The following is a 19,308-nucleotide window of genomic DNA, read 5'->3' as shown; positions in this document are numbered from 1 at the left end:
CACGTGACTTCTCCAAAACATTCAGACCAACTGTGGCAAATGCGGGAACGTCCAAATTTGCAAGGGACATTGCGGAAGCAATCGCCCCGAAAAGTGCCAAACAGATGTCCAACATCGGCACTTACAATGGTATATCTGATCCAGACGATCATTTGAACAAGTTCATAGCGGGGGCAACCGTCAGTAGTTGGACGGAACCTACGTGGTGTTACATGTTCCAAATGACGCTTGTTGGGGCTGCTAGAGCGTGGTTCGATCGTCTACCGGTCAACCACATCTACGACTGGGCAGACTTCCAACAGAAGTTTTGCCAACACTTCAGCCAGCAAAGAAAGTATACCGAGGAGCAATGGACAATCCTCAAATGCATTCGAGATGAAGATGAATCTTTGCCAGACTTCATCACTCGCTTCAACTCAAAGAAGCTAAGTCTGGGTAATATCAGCGAAGATCTTGTTCACGCTGCTTTCATCCAGGGCGCGAACGACCCAGAGCTCATCCGCACCTTAACGGGTAAAGATGGCATGCCATCCACATGGGATGCCATCATGACAGCAGCTAAACGCTTTGCGGAAACGGAGAAGCAACTGGGTAGAGATCTCCCCCAGAACACAAACCTCTACACCCAGAAAACAAGGGAAGACAACGTCCTTACCGCCCGATTAAACAAAAAGCGGAAGCTAGGCATTTGGCAGTCAAGGGTAAACTTTGACACCTCATCCGGCTTGCAACATCGGTTAGGCGGAAGGGATAACGTACGGTCGAACCAGAACTCCAGATGGACGCCACTCACCAAAAGCGTCACCGAGATATTCGCCACTGAGGAGCTCCCATGGCCAAAGGCTCCAATAATCCGACATCGTCCCAATGCTGATCGGAGCAAATACTGTGACTTTCACAGGACAAAAGGCCACAACACTGAAGAATGCATAGACGTAAAGGACATGGTCGAAGCATATGTCAGAGATGGGACGCTCGCGCACCTCGTGGCGCAATGAACGCTGAGCAGGCTGATCCGTGTTGAACCCCAGCTGGGGAAAACACGAATAAAAATTCCAGCTTTAATATGGAGACTACATGCTGCGTAAAGAACGAGATCCCGAAACAGGTGCATATCGGCTCGATGGCACTCCCATCCCAACAACAGGGAAGGGAGCTCAATTACACAGTTTGCATGTAGATCAATTCCAAATTTGTAAAGAAAAGGCCCAGAGCCACTTCTAATGGAAATGATTCTCCTTAGAACATCGACGTTGATGATTTTACATTTATACTTTATGAACTATCAACACTGATGCCGGTTTTCACCGCATACATAAGTGTGAAAGTCGTTGCGTGGGGAAGGCGGCAAAACCCGCATAAACCCACAAAACGGCAAACCTTCACGCAGGTCAGTTGAAGGGTAAAGTTCAGTCATCCCACTAAATGAAAGTGCCGGTCTATCCGCATGAATCATGATAGAGGAAACTGAACACTAACCTATTAACAACCGCGCGTCGAACGGTTAATTTATTCAACACGGATATGCCGGTTTTCACCGCATAATTACGTGGAAAGTCGTTGCGTGGGGAAGGCGGCAAAACCCGCATAAACCCAAAAAACGGCAAACCTTCACGCAGGTCAGTTGAAGGGTAAAGTTCAGTCATCCCACTAAATGAAAGTGCCGGTCTATCCGCATGAATCATGATAGAGGAAACTGAACACTAACCTATTAACAACCGCGCGTCGAACGTTAATTTATTCAACACGGATATGCCGGTTTTCACCGCATAATTACGTGGAAAGTCGTTGCGTGGGGAAAGCGGCAAAACCTGCATAAACCCAAAAAACGGCAAACCTTCACGCAGGTCAGTTGAAGGGTAAAGTTCAGTCATCCCACTAAATGAAAGTGCCGGTCTATCCGCATGAATCATGATAGAGGAAACTGAACACTAACCTATTAACAACCGCGCGTCGAACGGTTAATTTATTCAACACGGATATGCCGGTTTTCACCACATAATTACGTGGAAAGTCGTTGCGTGGGGAAGGCGGCAAAACCCGCATAAACCCAAAAAACGGCAAACCTTCACGCAGGTCAGTCATAGGTAAACTTTGGTCAACTAAATGAAAGTGCCGGTCCTAACCGCACAAATCATGAGAGGAAACCGAACCTATTGACAACCGCGCGACGAACGGATAACTTATTCAAGAGAATTTCTAACAAAAAGATGAGGAAAACCTCCACGCAGGTTAGATGTAGGTAAAGTTTAGCCATCCTACTAAGTGCAAGTGACGGTCCTACCCGCACAATCACGAAAGAGGAAGCAAAACTTCACACCTATTATCTGCCACGTTCAAAGGTTAACTTATCCTAAACACTTAGAAATTTCAAAAAAGATAAGGAAAACCTCCACGCAGGTCAGATGTAGGTAAAGTTTAGCCATCCTACTAAGTGCAAGTGACGGTCCTACCCGCACAATCACGAAAGAGGAAGCAAAACTTCAACCTATTATCTACCACGTTCAAAGGTTAACTTATTATAAACACTTGGAAAATTACTAATTTAAACTAAAGTATGCAAGTCATATAATGTTTATAAAGCAAGGAATCCAGTGAAAGTAGCGGTCTTACCCGCACAAAGATTTATATTTCATAATATTCATTACAAGAATGGCCGGGTAACTACCCGCCTACAAGAAAATAAATCTATACAAGCTAAATATATCCTAGCAGTGGGAAGGGATCTTCAGGATCAAGCTTCAGGGCCACTTCCACTTGGACCAGCACCATCAGTAGAGTGTGGCAGTTCAAGGAAAGCTTTAAGGATAGCTAGCCCATCATCAGCAGCAGCAACTTCGTTTACCTTCTCCACCACCGGATGCGGGAAGGCGGCATACTGATTCACTGCTTGGTCGTATACAGCTTCAGTATCTACATCAAATAAAGGGAAGTTGGAAGGCGGGATGCCTTTCTCAACGAACCCTAGACCAAGCAGGAAACCGGCCTTTTCCCCATCCTCATGAGAAGCGTTGAAGGCTGCGCTCATAGCATCGTCATAAGACGTCTCCGTGAAGACTCGATGCACAACCTACAAAAAAGAAAAAATACAAGTCATAACCTTTTCTATTTACAAAGAAAAGCATAAAGACATGGAAAGCTTACCTGAGACAACGCTTCTCGCAGAAGCCATTCCTTGGCAACCAGAGTCTCCTGGAGGGCAGCTTGAGCTTCGTTACGGGCGCGTTCGGCTTCACTCTTGTTGAGGTTGGCAAGCAACACTTCTTTAGCCGCAGCCTCTTCGACGCCCTTTAGCTTTCGCTCAGTATGGTCAAGCACCCCCCTCTGGTCCAAGATCTCCTGGAGCTTTTTGGCGTCTTCCATCGCCAAGGCATCATGAGCCTGCTGGAGAGCCTCTAATTTGGCCTTAAGCTCCTCATTCTCCACGCGTAGAGGCTCAGCAACAGCTTCAGCCTTGGTGGCCCTCTCGGTTGCGTTCCGTGCAGTTTCCTTAGCCAGCCGAAGCTGTTCATTAACAGCTTGGGCAGCCTTGGAACGGGCCTCGAGCCGGGCCTGAACTTCAACCTCGAGGGCCTTGAAGGCCTTCTCCTTTTCCGCAGCCAATGCGGTAAGCCTTTGGTTCTCCTCCCGGACAACCCGCGCCTGAGCTACTTCTTGGATGCGAGCTGCTTTTAACTTGTCGTTTTCACGACAAAGCAGCTCGACGCGCGGCTGCATCCGGGCCAGGAGAACCCGAAGCTCATTGGTTAGCCTACCCTCCTGGTAGCTAGCCATGGCTTCCCCCAACGCACCACTGGGAGCTGCGTGACGAGCCCAGTCCACGCACTCCACAGGCGTGCGAAGGGTTGTTCCTCGGCGGATGTTCCATCTTGGAACATACACTTCATTGGAATCCGACACTGCAAAAAACAAAAAGCAGTTAGGAAAAGATGATAAAAATATAAAAAGGGCCAAAAGAACCCTACGCACCTGTAGGGTCGATAACTGGCCGATAGCCGCCGAACCCATCACCTGAACCCAAGGGAAATCCATCCAAGAGGTCAGGCAGATGGGAAGGAGGCAGAGGTTGGCGAGAAGCCCCATGAATACCTGAAGGATCGGCCGTCGTTGCCGATGATGGAGGCATGGTAAAAGCCGCCGCGGTCGCCGCTGCGGATTCCGCAGCAAAAGTAACCGCCGGCCCAGTGAAAGATACGGTAAAATTGGCACTGACAGCCGGCGGTGACGTCATCACAGCTGGAACAGTCGGCTCAACGGAGTGAGCAACTGAACCAGCGGAAGCAGGCGCAGGCGCAACCGCCTGGGTCGTCGCCTCAGGTAGGCTGACCAAGCCTACCGTCATGGGCGGAGGGGTACTCCTCTGCGCTCCACCCTGGAATGCGTCAACATCCACGCCTGCACAAAGAAGATAAGTATTAATGATGGAAAACTATGAAGTTAAAGATAAAAGGAAGTTTGTACTTACGGGTTTTCTTGAGCCTAAAAGTACGGACATGCGGGGACGAACCCGATGGAGCCGGCCTCTTTGCGCCGCTCACCGTCGTCGTCCGGGGCTCTCCGGAGGTGACAGTCGCAGCCTCCGGAGCGGTGGTCTTATCGCCACCGGGGTTCCCCGCCACCTCCTCGCTCTCGGCCTCTGAGTCAGACCGAGGCACCGGATCGGCAGTGGAGGCCACCTTCTCCTTCCCCTTCCCGCCGGCAGCCTTCTTCCGCACCAATGGAGGACCATCTGCGGATTCCTCATCAGAACATAAGATTAGAGGAATTCCAGCAGAGGTTTCAACATTGAGGGGTCGAGGGTTGAATAGCGCCTTACCTGGCCGCCTGGCGCTCAGGATCTCGTGGCCTAGCGGGTAGACCTCCACGAACCGATCCGCCGTTTGTTCTAGGATGGGCAACTCGTTCTCGTCTAGAGCGCGAGTATGGATTGTTTGATTAATGGACTTGAATTGCTATTGTAAAGTTTGATTTAGACATGAAATAGGTTGTGTTTAAGGGCTGGAATTTTTGGTGATTCATTGCATAAACCCCGTGTGTTGATTGATTAGTTTTGTATTGATTGATCGGTGCATTGTTTGATTCTAGACTTTGTGTTTAGGGTTTGTTTGCGGTAGGTACCACCGTAGGGTTTTATTGCATGATTAGTTGGATTAAGTACAGCGGTTAAACACCTTCCTTGAGACCGAGAGGTGATAGAAAGTTGGGGTTGTCTCATTGCCTTCGCATGCTAGAATAAGGATTGCGCGAGATCGAGTTCGTTTCTTGTCATGTTTAGGTGTTTTGAGCGACTAGTTGATCTATTTTGGTTTAAGTTGAATTGTTCCTCTATCCTTGGTTGTGTAGTATTCATTACCATTAGGGTCGAGTGTTGGTGAGACCGAGAGGTGATCTAGCATTAGAACATGTTAGCAATTGTTTCCCGGTTTGGTCGTTTTAGCCGATTTTGAGTAGTTAGGGTTTGTTGTGTGAGACCGAGAGGTAATCCAGTGAGCCCGAGCGTTCCTTAGTCGTGTCATCTTTAGGGACCGGTGTCTATATATCATTCAATCCATTAGCTTGTTAGGCCTACAATTTGATTCAGACCTAGGTAGACGTTTTTCTCCATCTTAAGTCAACACAGTCACTTTTCCGTTAAGTTTTCTATTTTTGGTAAGTTTTGTTAGTTAATCCAGTTAGTTCAGTTAAGTTAAAAGAAATCAAAAATCAATATAATATTATTTTAAGGTAGGTATTGTCTAGGGTTAGTGATCTTTAGCGTTCTAACGTGTCCACGTGTTCGATACTCGGACTTCCTAAGTCTATACTACTTGCGATCGGTACACTTGCCGGTTGTGTGTGGTTTTAGGATTTTCGTTTTAATATTAAAGCTTAGTTGTGAGGGTCATTATTATAGGGTTATTAGACACACATCAGAAGTCTGCTGGAAGGGAATATCTTCGCTGAAGATATTCTAAGTAAAGTATGCTCGAGGACACACATCGAGCATACCTACCATAGTGAGCTTGCTCGAGCATGATTGTTATCTTGCTCGAGTACTCAACACTTGTATTATTTCGTATTTCATTATGTAATGATTAGGACTTCTAGAAGGAATATCAGGGTCTATAAATAGACGTCCTAGGATACCTTTTAGGACACGGATTTCCAGACAAAATACAGGCTGGCACGCACTGAATACGAAAAACATTCCAAAGAATATTCTCTTTGTTTTCTCGTACAATCGCCGCCGCCGTCACACAAAACCTTAGACATTCCTTTCACTATTCCATTAATGATGTATTTATTACAGTGAATCTTTGTCTATTGAATGAGCTTTTATTGACCATTTATTACTGTTTTGTGTTTATTATTCACGCTCGTTCGTTCCCACTCATTGGATATCCTGATTCCGCCGAGATATTCGACAAGCCTTTGAGTATTCGAGTCGGTGTGTTCTTGTCAACCTTTGCTAAGGTTTCACCCGATTCACGGTCCTGACAACATGCCTTGTGTGAGTTATCACAATCAAACCAATTGTCACCACTTTTTGTTATTAATAAACCGGTGGTGATAGTTTTTGTCACACCCCAACCTAAGGCGGAAATGCCGGGGCGTGATCCGGTTGCTCACAGCTAGAAGATACTATCATATATAAAATGTGACAATATCTAATTAATTATTTAATTCAAATAATACACAATATTCAAATACAACAATACAATTCAAATAAATAAATACAATCAATTAAATTTAATATAACCCTAAGTTCTTTTGATGTGGTCTAAATTATACATATTATTATATAAATATTCCCTATTTATTAAGTGCTTTTGAGCCAAGTTTTTATTAAATATTATTAATATTTGGTCCACATTTGAGTTTTAAATGGTTTCTAGAGACTATGGGCTAAAATAAAACATTTTTACTAAACTTGAGACCGACGAATGACAAGTCTAGCATTTGATATATAATACTAATTATTATTATTATAATTATTTAAAGTACTTAAAAGAAAAAAAAAAGAAAATAGCCTTACAAGTTAACGTAACATAACATAATAATAATAATAATAATAATAATAATAATAATAATAATAATAATAATAATAATAATAATAATAGATGATAATAATAATAATGTTTAATCATTTGATGTCTTTCTTTTGTTTGTTGAATTAGACAGGGGGCCCATTAGGCTATTTGAAGGCTGGACGGATTGGAAAGAAAGACAGGCAGGGACATTTGGGCCTGATTGGCAAGAGCCCTATGATTATTATTAATTTTCAAAGAACCCTATTGGAGCCCGGGAGATATAAGAATTTTCGGTGGGTTGTGCCACCACTTTTGACGATCGCCATACAGTTTATTATATTGAGAGCCAAAGTCAAAGCTTGTGGTGCTTCTGCTCACGCCAAGCATCAAACGGAAACGCGGGAAGATTATTTATAATTCGAGTGAAGGCACTTGGGTTCACACCTACTCATTCAAAAACGGTTCTTTTGGTTTAACTTTATTAATTTATTATGAACTTGGGTGTTGAACCAATTTATTTTATTCTTGATTTGAGCATGATTCTTGGCTAAAACCTTTTTAGTTATCTAGGCTTTGATTGATGTTTTGTGATTAATTAAGGGTTTAAATGATTTTTGGGAATTGTTTATTGGGTTTTGATTAATTAAAAGTTTTGATCAGATTTTTGGATCTTATTTATGCGTATTTACTTTTAATTTGTGCTTAAATGAATGTTTCACATGTCGCTTGATTGAGTGTCTTTTGATTATAGGTGCATGTTAGGGTTGTTTACTGTGTATTTGCAACTTGTTTATGGCTTATTGAGCTCATACACCATAGAAACTGATTTTTTAGCTTATTATTAGAAGTTTATATTCTTACTGGCTTAGATAGGGTTTTAGGTTAAACTGTCTGACAGGAAGTTTGCCTAGTTTTCCTTAGTTTCACTGCTTACCCGTGTCCTTTAGATCTCTTCTAGACCACCCCATGCATTGAGATAGTTAAACCGACGGGTTAGCTATATTTTTAGGGTAATTAATCATAATTGATGAACTGACAGGTTAGCCAATAAGCTGGTGTTTTTACAGGATATTTAGGATTTCCTCTTAAGTGACACCTTGAGAGTGATTAGGGATCCATTAGGTTTCCTAGGGTTCATATTTTTAGATTCCCGGTTCCAGTAGCATTTTCCCGTAACCGATAAAAGGCCGAGTCGTCACAATTCGGATTCCTTGCCTAGGTAACGCCTTTCTCATTAGTGTCTTCGTCTACGTCTTTAGAGTTTAAGTTTAATTTATTAGTTAATTTAGTTTAATTAAATAGTCTAAATAATTATTAGTTTTAAAATAAAAATCAATAAAAATCCAAAAAGAATCTTTTTCTTAATTATTAGTTTATTTAGCTTTTAGAATCTAGTTTCGTTAATTTATATAAGTGTCTCTAGGGTTCGATATTCCCGGACTTCCCATAGCTATTCTACATCCAATAGGTTCACTTGCCTGTTGCCAGTGGTTTGGTTTAGGGTATTCTTGGTTTTTATTACTCGTTGTGCTAGGTTATTAATTGCAATATTTTTATATACCACTTTTAGGCACATCATCTTTCTAAGTGTCCAAACTTCAATCTTCAATCAACTTGCATATGCGTAGAAAATAGAGTTTTGTCAACAAACATGTTGAGTGAATTTACCACCAAGTTTTGACACCAAAATAATGTTAATATGATAAATAAGCAAAACGTAATAAATGCGGTAATGAAATCAAACCATAAGCAAGTAAGTTGCCGATTAAACCAATGTCAAGCGAATCGGGCGCCGGTAAATCAACTATAAGCATATAAGAATAAGAATAAGACCATTGCCAAGCGAATCGGGCGGTGGTCAATAAGAATGAGAACCCTCTCCAAGGGGATATGTCAAACGATTGCATACAAAGACAAATAAGCACATAAGTAGATTTTATTAATCACACACAATTACGCGTTTGCTATTTTTGATATGTATGTATATATAGATATGTATGTATAGTATGATACACGCATATGTCCCCAAAACGTTTGAGAAAATCGAGTAAAATAGGGGAATGATAAAACTTACCTTAGATTAAAGGTAAGTGAGTATAATTAAGAATAAACAAGTCAACGGATAAGCGAGTCGTCCAATACGCGTCAAACGAGATAAATTATCATAACCTGAAACTTTGTGGTATGAAACTATAAATAAAAAAGAACTTAATGTCGCTGGAATCAATCCAAACGGATGAGTAGAGCTCTAATTATGTCGATTTTAATGTTTAAACGAGTCGAGTCTGACCAAAATCCGAACTTCGAGTCGGGAGTCGGGTTTTGGTCAGAACCCTTAAATTTAATTATGAGAAGAAAAGTCTTCTGGACCGAACGTTGAATCCGGCCAGAAGTGTGAGAAAACGATAAGTCAAACTTGTTGACTATTTTACCCTTTAACGGGTTTTAAACGAATTGACCAGTCAACACCCTTCAACCACTGAAATTGATTGAAGGTTATTGACTAGGGAATATGTATGAACAATTCCTATGTTTACAACTTACCCGTAAAGTGAAAGAATCGATGGGAAACGGAAGTCAAAAGTCCTAAAGCAAGCAAAGTCAACAAACAAGTTTTGTATCTTCAACGAATATGCAAAAACCGAAGGGTTTACGGACGACCAGAGGTAGGTGATGGCTGGAGGAGGTGTATTAGGGTTAGATTAAAGTTTACAGTAGGGAATTATGATGTGTTAATATAGAGATTACAAAAACGAACTATATTTGGAAGATTTACTCGTTTAAGTAACAAAATACGATTTTAATGAGAATATCGATGTAATAAATCAAATATTTCATGATTTCAGTAATTTAAGAATATGGACTTGTATTTTAGTTATAATTCTTTTCTTGGACCTTAATTTACCCGATTTATGCCAAAAATAAGCGATTTGGATGCTAAAAACAAATTATGAAACAAAATAAGCTATTTAATGAGAAAATCTAGTACAATAACTAACAAAATTTGGCTTGGACACCAAGAAAACGAAACTTGGACCAGCTATAACATTTCTTGGAGTTTAAGTTTCGTTAATTTAATCAAAAATAGGAAAGAAGTGGCAAAACTAGTCCCTGTAGTTCCCGAAAATGCGATTTTTAGCCGTTTTAAGTGATTTTAAAGGTTTCTAAGGACTATTTGGCATAATTGAAAGTTATGAAATTATAAAATAAGTTAAACCAAGTTAAACACCAATAAAAGTAAGCAACTTTTATTATTAAAATGACTTTTTGATTGAACTTTCATCATAAATATTTCAACTCCCTACTTTAATTTTTTTGATAAATTCGTAATTGTTAGAATAGTCATGGTGTTTCATGCATTTATAGCCTCGCATTTATCTCAGTTTATCATATGCTTCATTTTGATTTAGAATTTATTATTTACTTAAATTTCACCACCCGGGTTTTTTTTCTTGTTATCCTCAGGATAACGAGTTTTTTCCTCGCAACAAATCGCTGTGTTCTATCATTTTTACATTCGTTACAAGCAAGCACCAAGCCCCAATTACTAATTTGGTTACAAAATTACCTTTGTCAATTTTTGACCAAAACAGGTATGCTTGGCAAAACTAGCCGGTAGCTACCAGCTTCCAACAACCAGCTAGTTTTGCCAAACATACCCCCACCATATACAAGTATAATTATTTGAATATGCAAAGATGGTATGGAGGGGAGGAACCACCCGCCTCATATGCTATAGAAGTGCCTTCTATATATATTCATCAAGTAGGTTTAACCCTAATGGGCCAGTATAATTTGGGCTTGCTAAGGTTGGATTAATATGGATTAGTCAACCATGTTGGGCTTTGTCCGTTTGATAGGGTATCTCCCCATTACCTTTTTTGAAAAAGAATTATGAAATTCACCACACCATTCTTGTGATGTTTTTGTTGATAAATCAAATTCTAATTTGAAATGAAATAAGTATGAATTTGACCACGTTTGTCCTGTGATATTCTTTCTATCTTTTTCATTTTAATTAAATTATAAATGTTACTCCTCAAAAATTTAGTTTTTTTTATAAAAAAATTGATTTGATTAAATAAATATTAAATATTAAAAATCAATGAAGATAATATAATTTGATATTTTGTCTTTTTATGTGTGTATTTTTACTTAAATACCCATTCATCAATTAATAATATTGTTTCTCTCACTTTCTTTAATTTTTTATTACACTTTAACTAACAACCACAAATTCATACATAATTAATTAAACATGTGGTCTTTATTTAGTTCTCAAATTTATTACAACTCAAAAAGGTACTCAAATTGTCCTTCCCATATATATATATATATATATATATATAGGGATGACTCAGGAGAGAAATGAGATTACTGTGAGAAATGAATATGGACCACTAATTTTATTTTATGTTTTAAATGCTTAAAAATAAATAAGGAAGGTATTAATTCATGTTCTCTCTTTAATTAATATAACTAATAATATAATAGTTATCTATTCAATTAATATAACTTATCAAATTATTATAATTGAAAAATAATAAGAATTCATTTATTTTTATAACTTATTTTTTCTCTCTTAAATTTTTATCCTACACAAGTATAATTTATTCATACATTAAAATTTCTTTCTATCCAAAACCAATTTCTTCCAACTCAATATATTAATATCCATCAACACGTAGTTACATTGTGATAAATAGTATAAAAAACTATCTTACATATGTTTGCATTAAATATCAACAAAAAAGTACACAACTTACACAAAAACATATAACCTACACTTGTTCTAATAATAAGAAAACATATAACCTACACACGAAAAACATATAATCGACACACAATATTCAGCATCAATAAACTACACACGCACACAAAAACATATAACCTACAACACGAAAAATATATAACCTACACTCGAAAATTTTATCCTGCACAAATACAATTTATTTATATATTATATATCAATATCAATCAACACGTAGGTACATTGTGATGAATAATACAAAAACTATCTTACATATGTTAGCATTAAATGCCAATAAAAAATATGCAACCTAAACAAAAACATATAACATACACTTGTTCTAAGAATAAGAAAACATATTACCTACATACGAAAAACATATAACCCACACACGTATAGGATATGTGTATCCATAATTAGATAATGATTTATTATGGTTATATTAGTTGTATTAATTGAAAAGAGAGAATGCATTTTATTGTTGTATTTATATTTTTTTATTTATTTTTAAACATTTAAAACCTAAAATAAAACTAGTGGCCCATATTCATTTCTCACATTTCTTACAGTAATTTTATTTATCGCTTGAACTTAAACCTGCTATATATATATATGGAGATTTCAAATGAGAACCAATTTGAGTTTTAAGAACTCGAAAGGACTCAACGTAATAATTTTATTTTTATTTTTTTGAATTTTTTTTACACATACGTAATATAGGTAGGTTACATATACGTAAAAATATTACAGATTTTTTACGCACCGAGTCGACTTATTACATATGTGTAAAGAACGTTTAAATTTGCGTAATCACAAATACATAATCTAATCTATTTAATTAAATGCATGGTCAAGAATGAAGTTTTTAAATTCTTAAAACTCAACAAAATATCCCTCTTCTCTCTCTCTCTCTATTATGTGTGTGTATATATATATATATATAGGAAAAAGATCCAATACAATAATCATTTACTGTACATTACATATGCGAGGCTGTGGAACGTCGATTTAAATTAGCAATCTAGGGTTCTCCAATCAGAATAGCGAGCAACAACAGCGAGCCGGTCTTCGTTCACCGCTGCTCCCATCGATTCCGTCCACCTTCACCATCACCGTTCAGCAATCCGTCAACGTCCAATGATTTCGTCCAATGGTCACGACGGTACCGCCGTGAACACCATTTTATTCCATCGCGAGTTGTTCACATGTCAGTTGATCAAATTGACCAACTGAAATTGAAATTGTTGAACCTAATTGATCAATTAACCTTGAAATTGATCCAATTAATCCTCAATTTGAAGCTTCAGTCGATCAATTTTAAGTTTTGAGTGATGGGTTTGAACCTTGAATGTATTAGGATTTAAGCCAAAAACGTTTAAGTTTTTTGCCTGAACGTTTAAACTTTTAACCTTGAACGTTTAAGTTTTTGCCTGATTGTTTAAGATTTTGCCTGAACGTTTAAACTTTTAACCTTGAACGTTTAAGTTTTGTGCCTAAACGTTAAACTTTTAACCTTGACCGTTTTAGGGTTGGGATTTTGGCTTGAACGTTTTAGTGTCTTTAACCTTGAACGTATTTCGCGTACGTAATGTACGTTAACTCACCCCTATATATATATATATATATACTAGTTTTAGAGCCCGTATCATACATGAATAATTTAAATTATAAACTTACAAGTAAAACAAATAATTATATAACGTATATGAAAAAAATGTATTATATCTATACTTGTATCTATACTATTTGTACATAAAATGATTTTATTTATATCATAAAATGATTTTTTTAAATGAACTTTATAAAAAAAATGATCGTGCAAACACGTACCCGAGAATGCTTCATTCTATTGAAAAATTCATTCTCGGTGTTATATATGTATAATTGAAAGAATTTTGGTTATGGACCAATTTCGGAAATAAGGCTTCTCATACGCTAGTAGTTCTAACCATACAACTTAAATACAAAAGAGGCGTTACCTTTATTGATATATTTCTCAATTTACCACTCATCAAAGGAAAGTATAACATTAAATTGTAACAATGAATGTTCTTCAGGAACTATGTTTCTCTGAGCTACACCATGAAAAGGATTTTGATAAGTTTCAGAGAGTTTATCGACTTTGTCATAATGACAACATAAAAAATAACATGCTAACCCATTCAATTTTGTGAATATTTTGTTTCATTTGAGCCTAGTTTTTCATGACATGCTTTCCATATAACGTTCTGATCATTATTGAAGGAAAAGTTAATGCTGACATAAATATTTCAAATTTGATAAAAGTTAAAAGCACTAATAGGCAATCTTTTATTATATTTTAATAATTGAAGAAAAAATAATCAATTTGTCAAATCCCGAACTTTTTGATTATTTCAAAAAATGCCCTTAAAAATAAATTTGAAACCCGAATCATATATAAAATTCTAACTTTCATACTTTTAACATTTTCAAGTCACCACTTTAAACCCATAACAAATTTGACAATAAATCTATTTTGCATTCTCAAACTTTTAAAAATACTCCATATTTTCATTTTTGACCCGCAACAAATTTTGACTAGTTAACCTGTATCAAACAATCTATTTACCAACTTTTAACCCATAAAATCAAATTTAAGTTTCACAACAAACACGAAACAATTTTTATTTGAGAAACATGATTTGTTGTTGATTTTTGGAATTCACTAAGTATTTTGAAATATATAGTAAAATAATATGTTAATATTTATATTTATAAAATATATAGATATTATATCAAGATAGTGTAAAAGGAAAGGGAATAATTATTAATCTATTACATATATATTAGGGCATATTAATTTTGGAGGAAAAAAATTGTGAGAATTAACCAAAAGATGACAAGCGTCTACATTTATTTTACTTTATTATAATAGGTAGAGAGAGAGAGAGAGCAAACCATATATGGACCGGATGAGATAGTGATCGATTGTTGGAAGCACGATAGACGGCTGTCCAATGGCCGAAGGGGAAAGAGAGAGCCGATGTCCGACGTGTTTTCTAAAAATTAGTCATCCGCGACAAAGTTAGGGTGACAATCTGGCAGTTCCGCCAAAAAAATGCCCAAAATCTTCGCCCCGTCGTGATTGTTGACACGGATCATAATGTCGTTCGCTTACAAAATCATCATCCCGTCGGGGTTCACACGTCGTCGTTAGCAATCAAATGACTTTTCTAGAACTTTGACAAAGGGGGAGACATTTCTTGAATCTCCCTCCTAAAAAAAGATACCTTAGGAATTTTCTCTAAACAATATAATATTAGATGCCATACCACCATGTAACATGTCGTCGTCAGATTCATAAGTCAAATATCCGAAGTTCCAAACCGTATGCTTGGTTGTTTGCCACTGCCCGTTCAGATGCTCGATCAATCACGATCTTTGACATACACATCTATTTATTATTATTTATAACATCATCGAATGAATGATCCATTAGTATTTATAACATCATCGGTATTCATTCGTCTAGGGCGTGTGGGTCATTACTATTTATTACATCATTGGTATTCGTCTGTCTAGATCAATGGGTTGCAGTTACACGTTCACAAATGGGTTAGCAAGTTAACCTTATTAATATGTCTTTACGTTTTATTCTAATTTTAAGCTGTTCGACATGCTTAATCATACGAGTTAGACACATCAACGCGAACACAATCCATTTAATTTAGAAGGTAAGCATGTTGTCCGAACACAACCGAAATATTAAACTGGCTTGAAATAACACAAACCTGGTTATCCTTATGTGGAATTGAATGCCCCCCAATATCCCACACCCCAAAACCTTTAAAAACCCTGAATTTTACGTCCTAGCATATAATCCAAGACTGATACCATAAATGGTCATAGTGCCACCATGTTCGTGTTCAATGAGGCGCATATACATAGATCATAGCATCTTGTCAGTTCAATAAAAAATAACTCGAAAAATACAGGAAAAAGAAAGTGGTATCATCATTTCTATTCCTTTAGATCAACTTTCAGTGCTTCAATGACTGCTGAAAAGTCATGGTCACTTAAACCATGAGACTTAGCCACCTTGTAAAGCTCATTTGCAGCAGCTGCTATTGGTGTCGACTGAGACACAGATTCTGCTAATCCCAAAGCAAGCCTCATATCCTGCACAGCAAGCCCATTAATACGAGTGATTGACCGTTAACCAATTAAAATAAGTAGGTTTTTGGTAAAATTATCAATATTTAGTGTTTGGGTATACCTTTTGCTGATGCTTTAAGGGAAAAGCAGTAGGGTACTTAGATTGCACCATTGAAGGACCTTTCAGTGAGAACATAGGTGCGCTAATGGCACCCTGTGAAATTACCTGCGAAAAATGCATTTTAACTTTAAATATAATTGTTTATAATTTGGTCAAAAGTTGGCTAAAATGAGTTAATTTCAGAGTACCTCTACAACCACACTTGGATCAAGTCCTACTTTCTCACTAAGAAGCAGTCCTTCGGCAAACGATGTCATCATGCTACAAAAAACAAATAATTTCAAATTATAAATAATAATAATAATAATAATAATAATAGCAATAGGCTTAGGCTTAATTCACAGATAACAGAATCGAAATGAAAAACAAAAAACGAATTCACACAACCTTCCCATAATCATGTTTACAACAAGTTTCATTGCAGCTCCATTTCCAACGTCTCCTAGGTAAAATCTTGACTGGAGTCAAAGCAGAAACATCAATCAGTTTCTTAAAAAGTATATACGTTTCTTAAAAATAAAGAAAAAAGTGTACCTTTCCCATAATGTCCAAATAGGGAGCAACTTTTTCATATAGAGATTTGTCACCTGCAAAAAGGGCATGCAATATCCAACTAAAAATTACCAACAAAAGAAAAATAAAAATCGAGTTTAAACTTAAGTCAATAACTTTAGGTGATAAATGTTACCTGCAGTGAGGAATATTAACTGCCCGTCCTCTGCAGGCTTTTTAGACCCTGAAACTGGAGCCTAAACCAATACAACAAATCCCTTTATTTTGCAGTTTCCTTTTAAGAGGGAAAAAGAACATTTAAAAATCACCTCCAAAAATAGTGCTCCGGTTTCTTTAATTTGTCCATTGATCAACTTGGATGTGGGCCCGTCAACGGTTGAGACATCTACATACCTAAAATTATACATCCAACGAACAAACACGTATTAAAATATTAAACAATAGATGGTTAAATAATATTATTCCCGTGCGAGAGAAACATATACCCTTTTCCTGGACTCATTCCACTGGCGGCCCCTTCTTCTCCACAAGCAACAACCATCTGATTGTGAAAGCTTCCACAATTATCCACCATGGACTTATAATATGTAAAAAAATATTATAATATGACATACTCACTGCACTTTCAGGATCAGCAAGCATGGCAAATGTGACATCACAAGACGCTGCTACTTCTGCAGGAGACGGTTTATATCTGCACATACAAAACAATATATTTAAACCACATCAATGATTATGTTACAAAGCTGTTTAAATTATGTCATGAAACCTTACTTTGCACCAATATCGATGAGAGGGTCGCATTTGCTCTTGGTTCTATTCCAGACAGTCACGTCACATCTACAGCAAGCCAGTAAATATTGTAAACAGCACATTATATGTATCACATGGCTCCAAAAAGGGCAATTGACATGATGAAACCAGAAGCCATATAGAATTGGTAAGCATGTTAAGTAGAGAAATTGACTCGTACCCGGCTTTTATGAGATTTTGTGCCATTGGGTAGCCCATAATTCCAAGACCGAGAAAGCCCACACGCGTAGGAGTTTCATCTGCTATACAAACAAATAATGAAGGAAATATACACAGCATAATCCCAAATTTTAAGCTATGCAGTATTTTAACACAGATACAATGTTAAAAAAACACATTTCATGCTCCATTTTGTCACATAATTAAAATCCTCCTTGTGAATATAAAAGCTTAAAGTCCCATCTATAGGTGTTCTAGAAGAGAGAATAATAGCGGCAATGCAGCATTTTGAACTGATTTATCAAACCAGTAGCCATCAATCTCCATATGTTGTAGAAAATGTAATATAAGTTTAGAGAAGTTACTAACAGTGTTGTAAAAATCGGTTCTAGCCGGCGATTACTCGTTAGTTGTTGAGCTGCCTATGCGATTTCAACTAATAGACCCTTAAAATCGGTGATCGGTCAAAGCCAGTCAAATTTTGGTCAAAACTCTAAAAGCACTTGAAGAATTATATAAAAAGTTTTATGTGCGTCGGTGTGTGTGTAAATACAAGATTGAAAAATTACATATAAAATTCCAATCCGATTCTCGATTAATCGCTAGTCCGTACCCCACCGCCTGACTAGCGCCTAGCGAGTTTTACAACACTGGTTACTAAAACATGCTCAAGAATCTTATGCTTCACTCAACTTACGCTAGCCGTAGTGGGCGCCAAAGCCACTTAGGCTGGTTTACGCCCGCCAAACCAAAACCATTCCCACATATACAGGCGCCAAAATGGAACGAGCCCTCTTGGGCGTAACCAGTTACCAAGACAAGGGACTCAAGTGTGCGGACCCCGCTACAAACCCAACCTATCACATCCACCCACTCATCTTTTTATATTAAAAACAACATTGCATAATACTTGTGTATACGTGACCCTTTTAGTTAAACCACCACACATTCTTAATCATACACAGTGCCATTATTATCATCTAACTTTTATTAAATTATCAACAATGGTTATAATTCATCCCCAGTTGAGTGTACTATAACATTCACTAATTTCGTTAGAATTGGACAAAATTGAGCACAACAATATTACTCATATAAATCCTGTACTAGTCATAGCCAAAATCCAATATAAAATGAATTAAATAGAATGAAACTAACACATAATAAGTTACCTGTGGAAGATAGAGAAGAGAACACTTTAAAAGAGAAAGAAGAAGATTTGATGATGGGTGTTGGTTTGAAGTGTTGAGGGAGTGAAGGGCAAAAGCTTGTTGCCATGAGCGAATAATTGGCACCTCTCACCAGGCTCACCATAGTCTTCTTGTTGTGTCTTTGGTTGAGCCAATGTTCTCACACACTTCGATGTGTTTTGTTTTTTTTTATCTACTTCCGGATAACATGTTCAACCCTTTGGTTCAGGATTCAAAGTCTGAGGGGCTTGAAAATTAAAATGCATGTTTTTGTAAATAGGGATCGGGCTACAGGTGCACAATCCGGTTTAAAACTTAAAACCGGTTCGGTTTGATCAACAAAAGTCAAAACCGGTTTATGATTGGTTTCTTTCGGTTCAGGTTGAAACCAGTTTCTTACCATGTAACGATCGGTTTCGGCTCGGGTTTTGACCGGTTTTTTGCGCAGTTTTGGCTGGTTTCGGTTCGGTTAACCGGTTTTGGTGGAGAAAATTACAAATCGGTTCGGAACCTACGGTTTCAATCGGTTCTAAACCAGTTTTCACATAATCGGTTTCAAACTGGTTCGGTTTTGGTTCAGTTTTCAGGTCGGTTCCGTTAACCGCAGTTTATTTACCCACCGCGAAGGCTAGTGGA

General features: G+C 37.5%; 2 protein-coding genes across 2 annotated transcripts in view; one reads left to right on the top strand and one right to left on the bottom strand.

The window, feature by feature from the left end:
- Positions 1-12,468, top strand: part of LOC143535355 (leucine--tRNA ligase, cytoplasmic-like) — a 129,453-nt gene extending 116,985 nt beyond the window's left edge. The window contains exon 7 of the mRNA XM_077029634.1: positions 12,456-12,468. The gene's annotated coding sequence lies outside the window, so the exon portion shown is untranslated. The remainder of the gene's footprint in view (positions 1-12,455) is intronic.
- Positions 12,469-15,547: 3,079 nt separating this feature from the next.
- On the bottom strand, positions 15,548-18,875 carry LOC143535327 (glyoxylate/succinic semialdehyde reductase 2, chloroplastic-like). Its single transcript, XM_077029611.1, has 12 exons — positions 18,655-18,875; positions 17,484-17,562; positions 17,285-17,350; positions 17,129-17,204; positions 16,996-17,051; positions 16,819-16,903; positions 16,686-16,746; positions 16,532-16,584; positions 16,385-16,455; positions 16,186-16,258; positions 15,998-16,102; positions 15,548-15,900 (listed from the first exon to the last, which is right to left on the bottom strand). Exons 1-12 carry the CDS (start codon positions 18,794-18,796, stop codon positions 15,742-15,744), a joined length of 1,026 nt encoding a protein of 341 aa, XP_076885726.1. The 5' UTR covers positions 18,797-18,875; the 3' UTR covers positions 15,548-15,741.
- Between the last annotated feature and the right edge of the window lie 433 nt (positions 18,876-19,308).

The sequence above is a fragment of the Bidens hawaiensis genome, unplaced genomic scaffold (assembly GCF_021521415.1).
Source record: "Bidens hawaiensis isolate Kalapana, Puna unplaced genomic scaffold, B.hawaiensis_p1.1 tig00010467_1, whole genome shotgun sequence".
Taxonomy (NCBI): domain Eukaryota; kingdom Viridiplantae; phylum Streptophyta; class Magnoliopsida; order Asterales; family Asteraceae; genus Bidens; species Bidens hawaiensis.
Note: the sequence above shows the minus strand (reverse complement) of the source record. Positions and strands in the feature narration are given on the sequence as shown.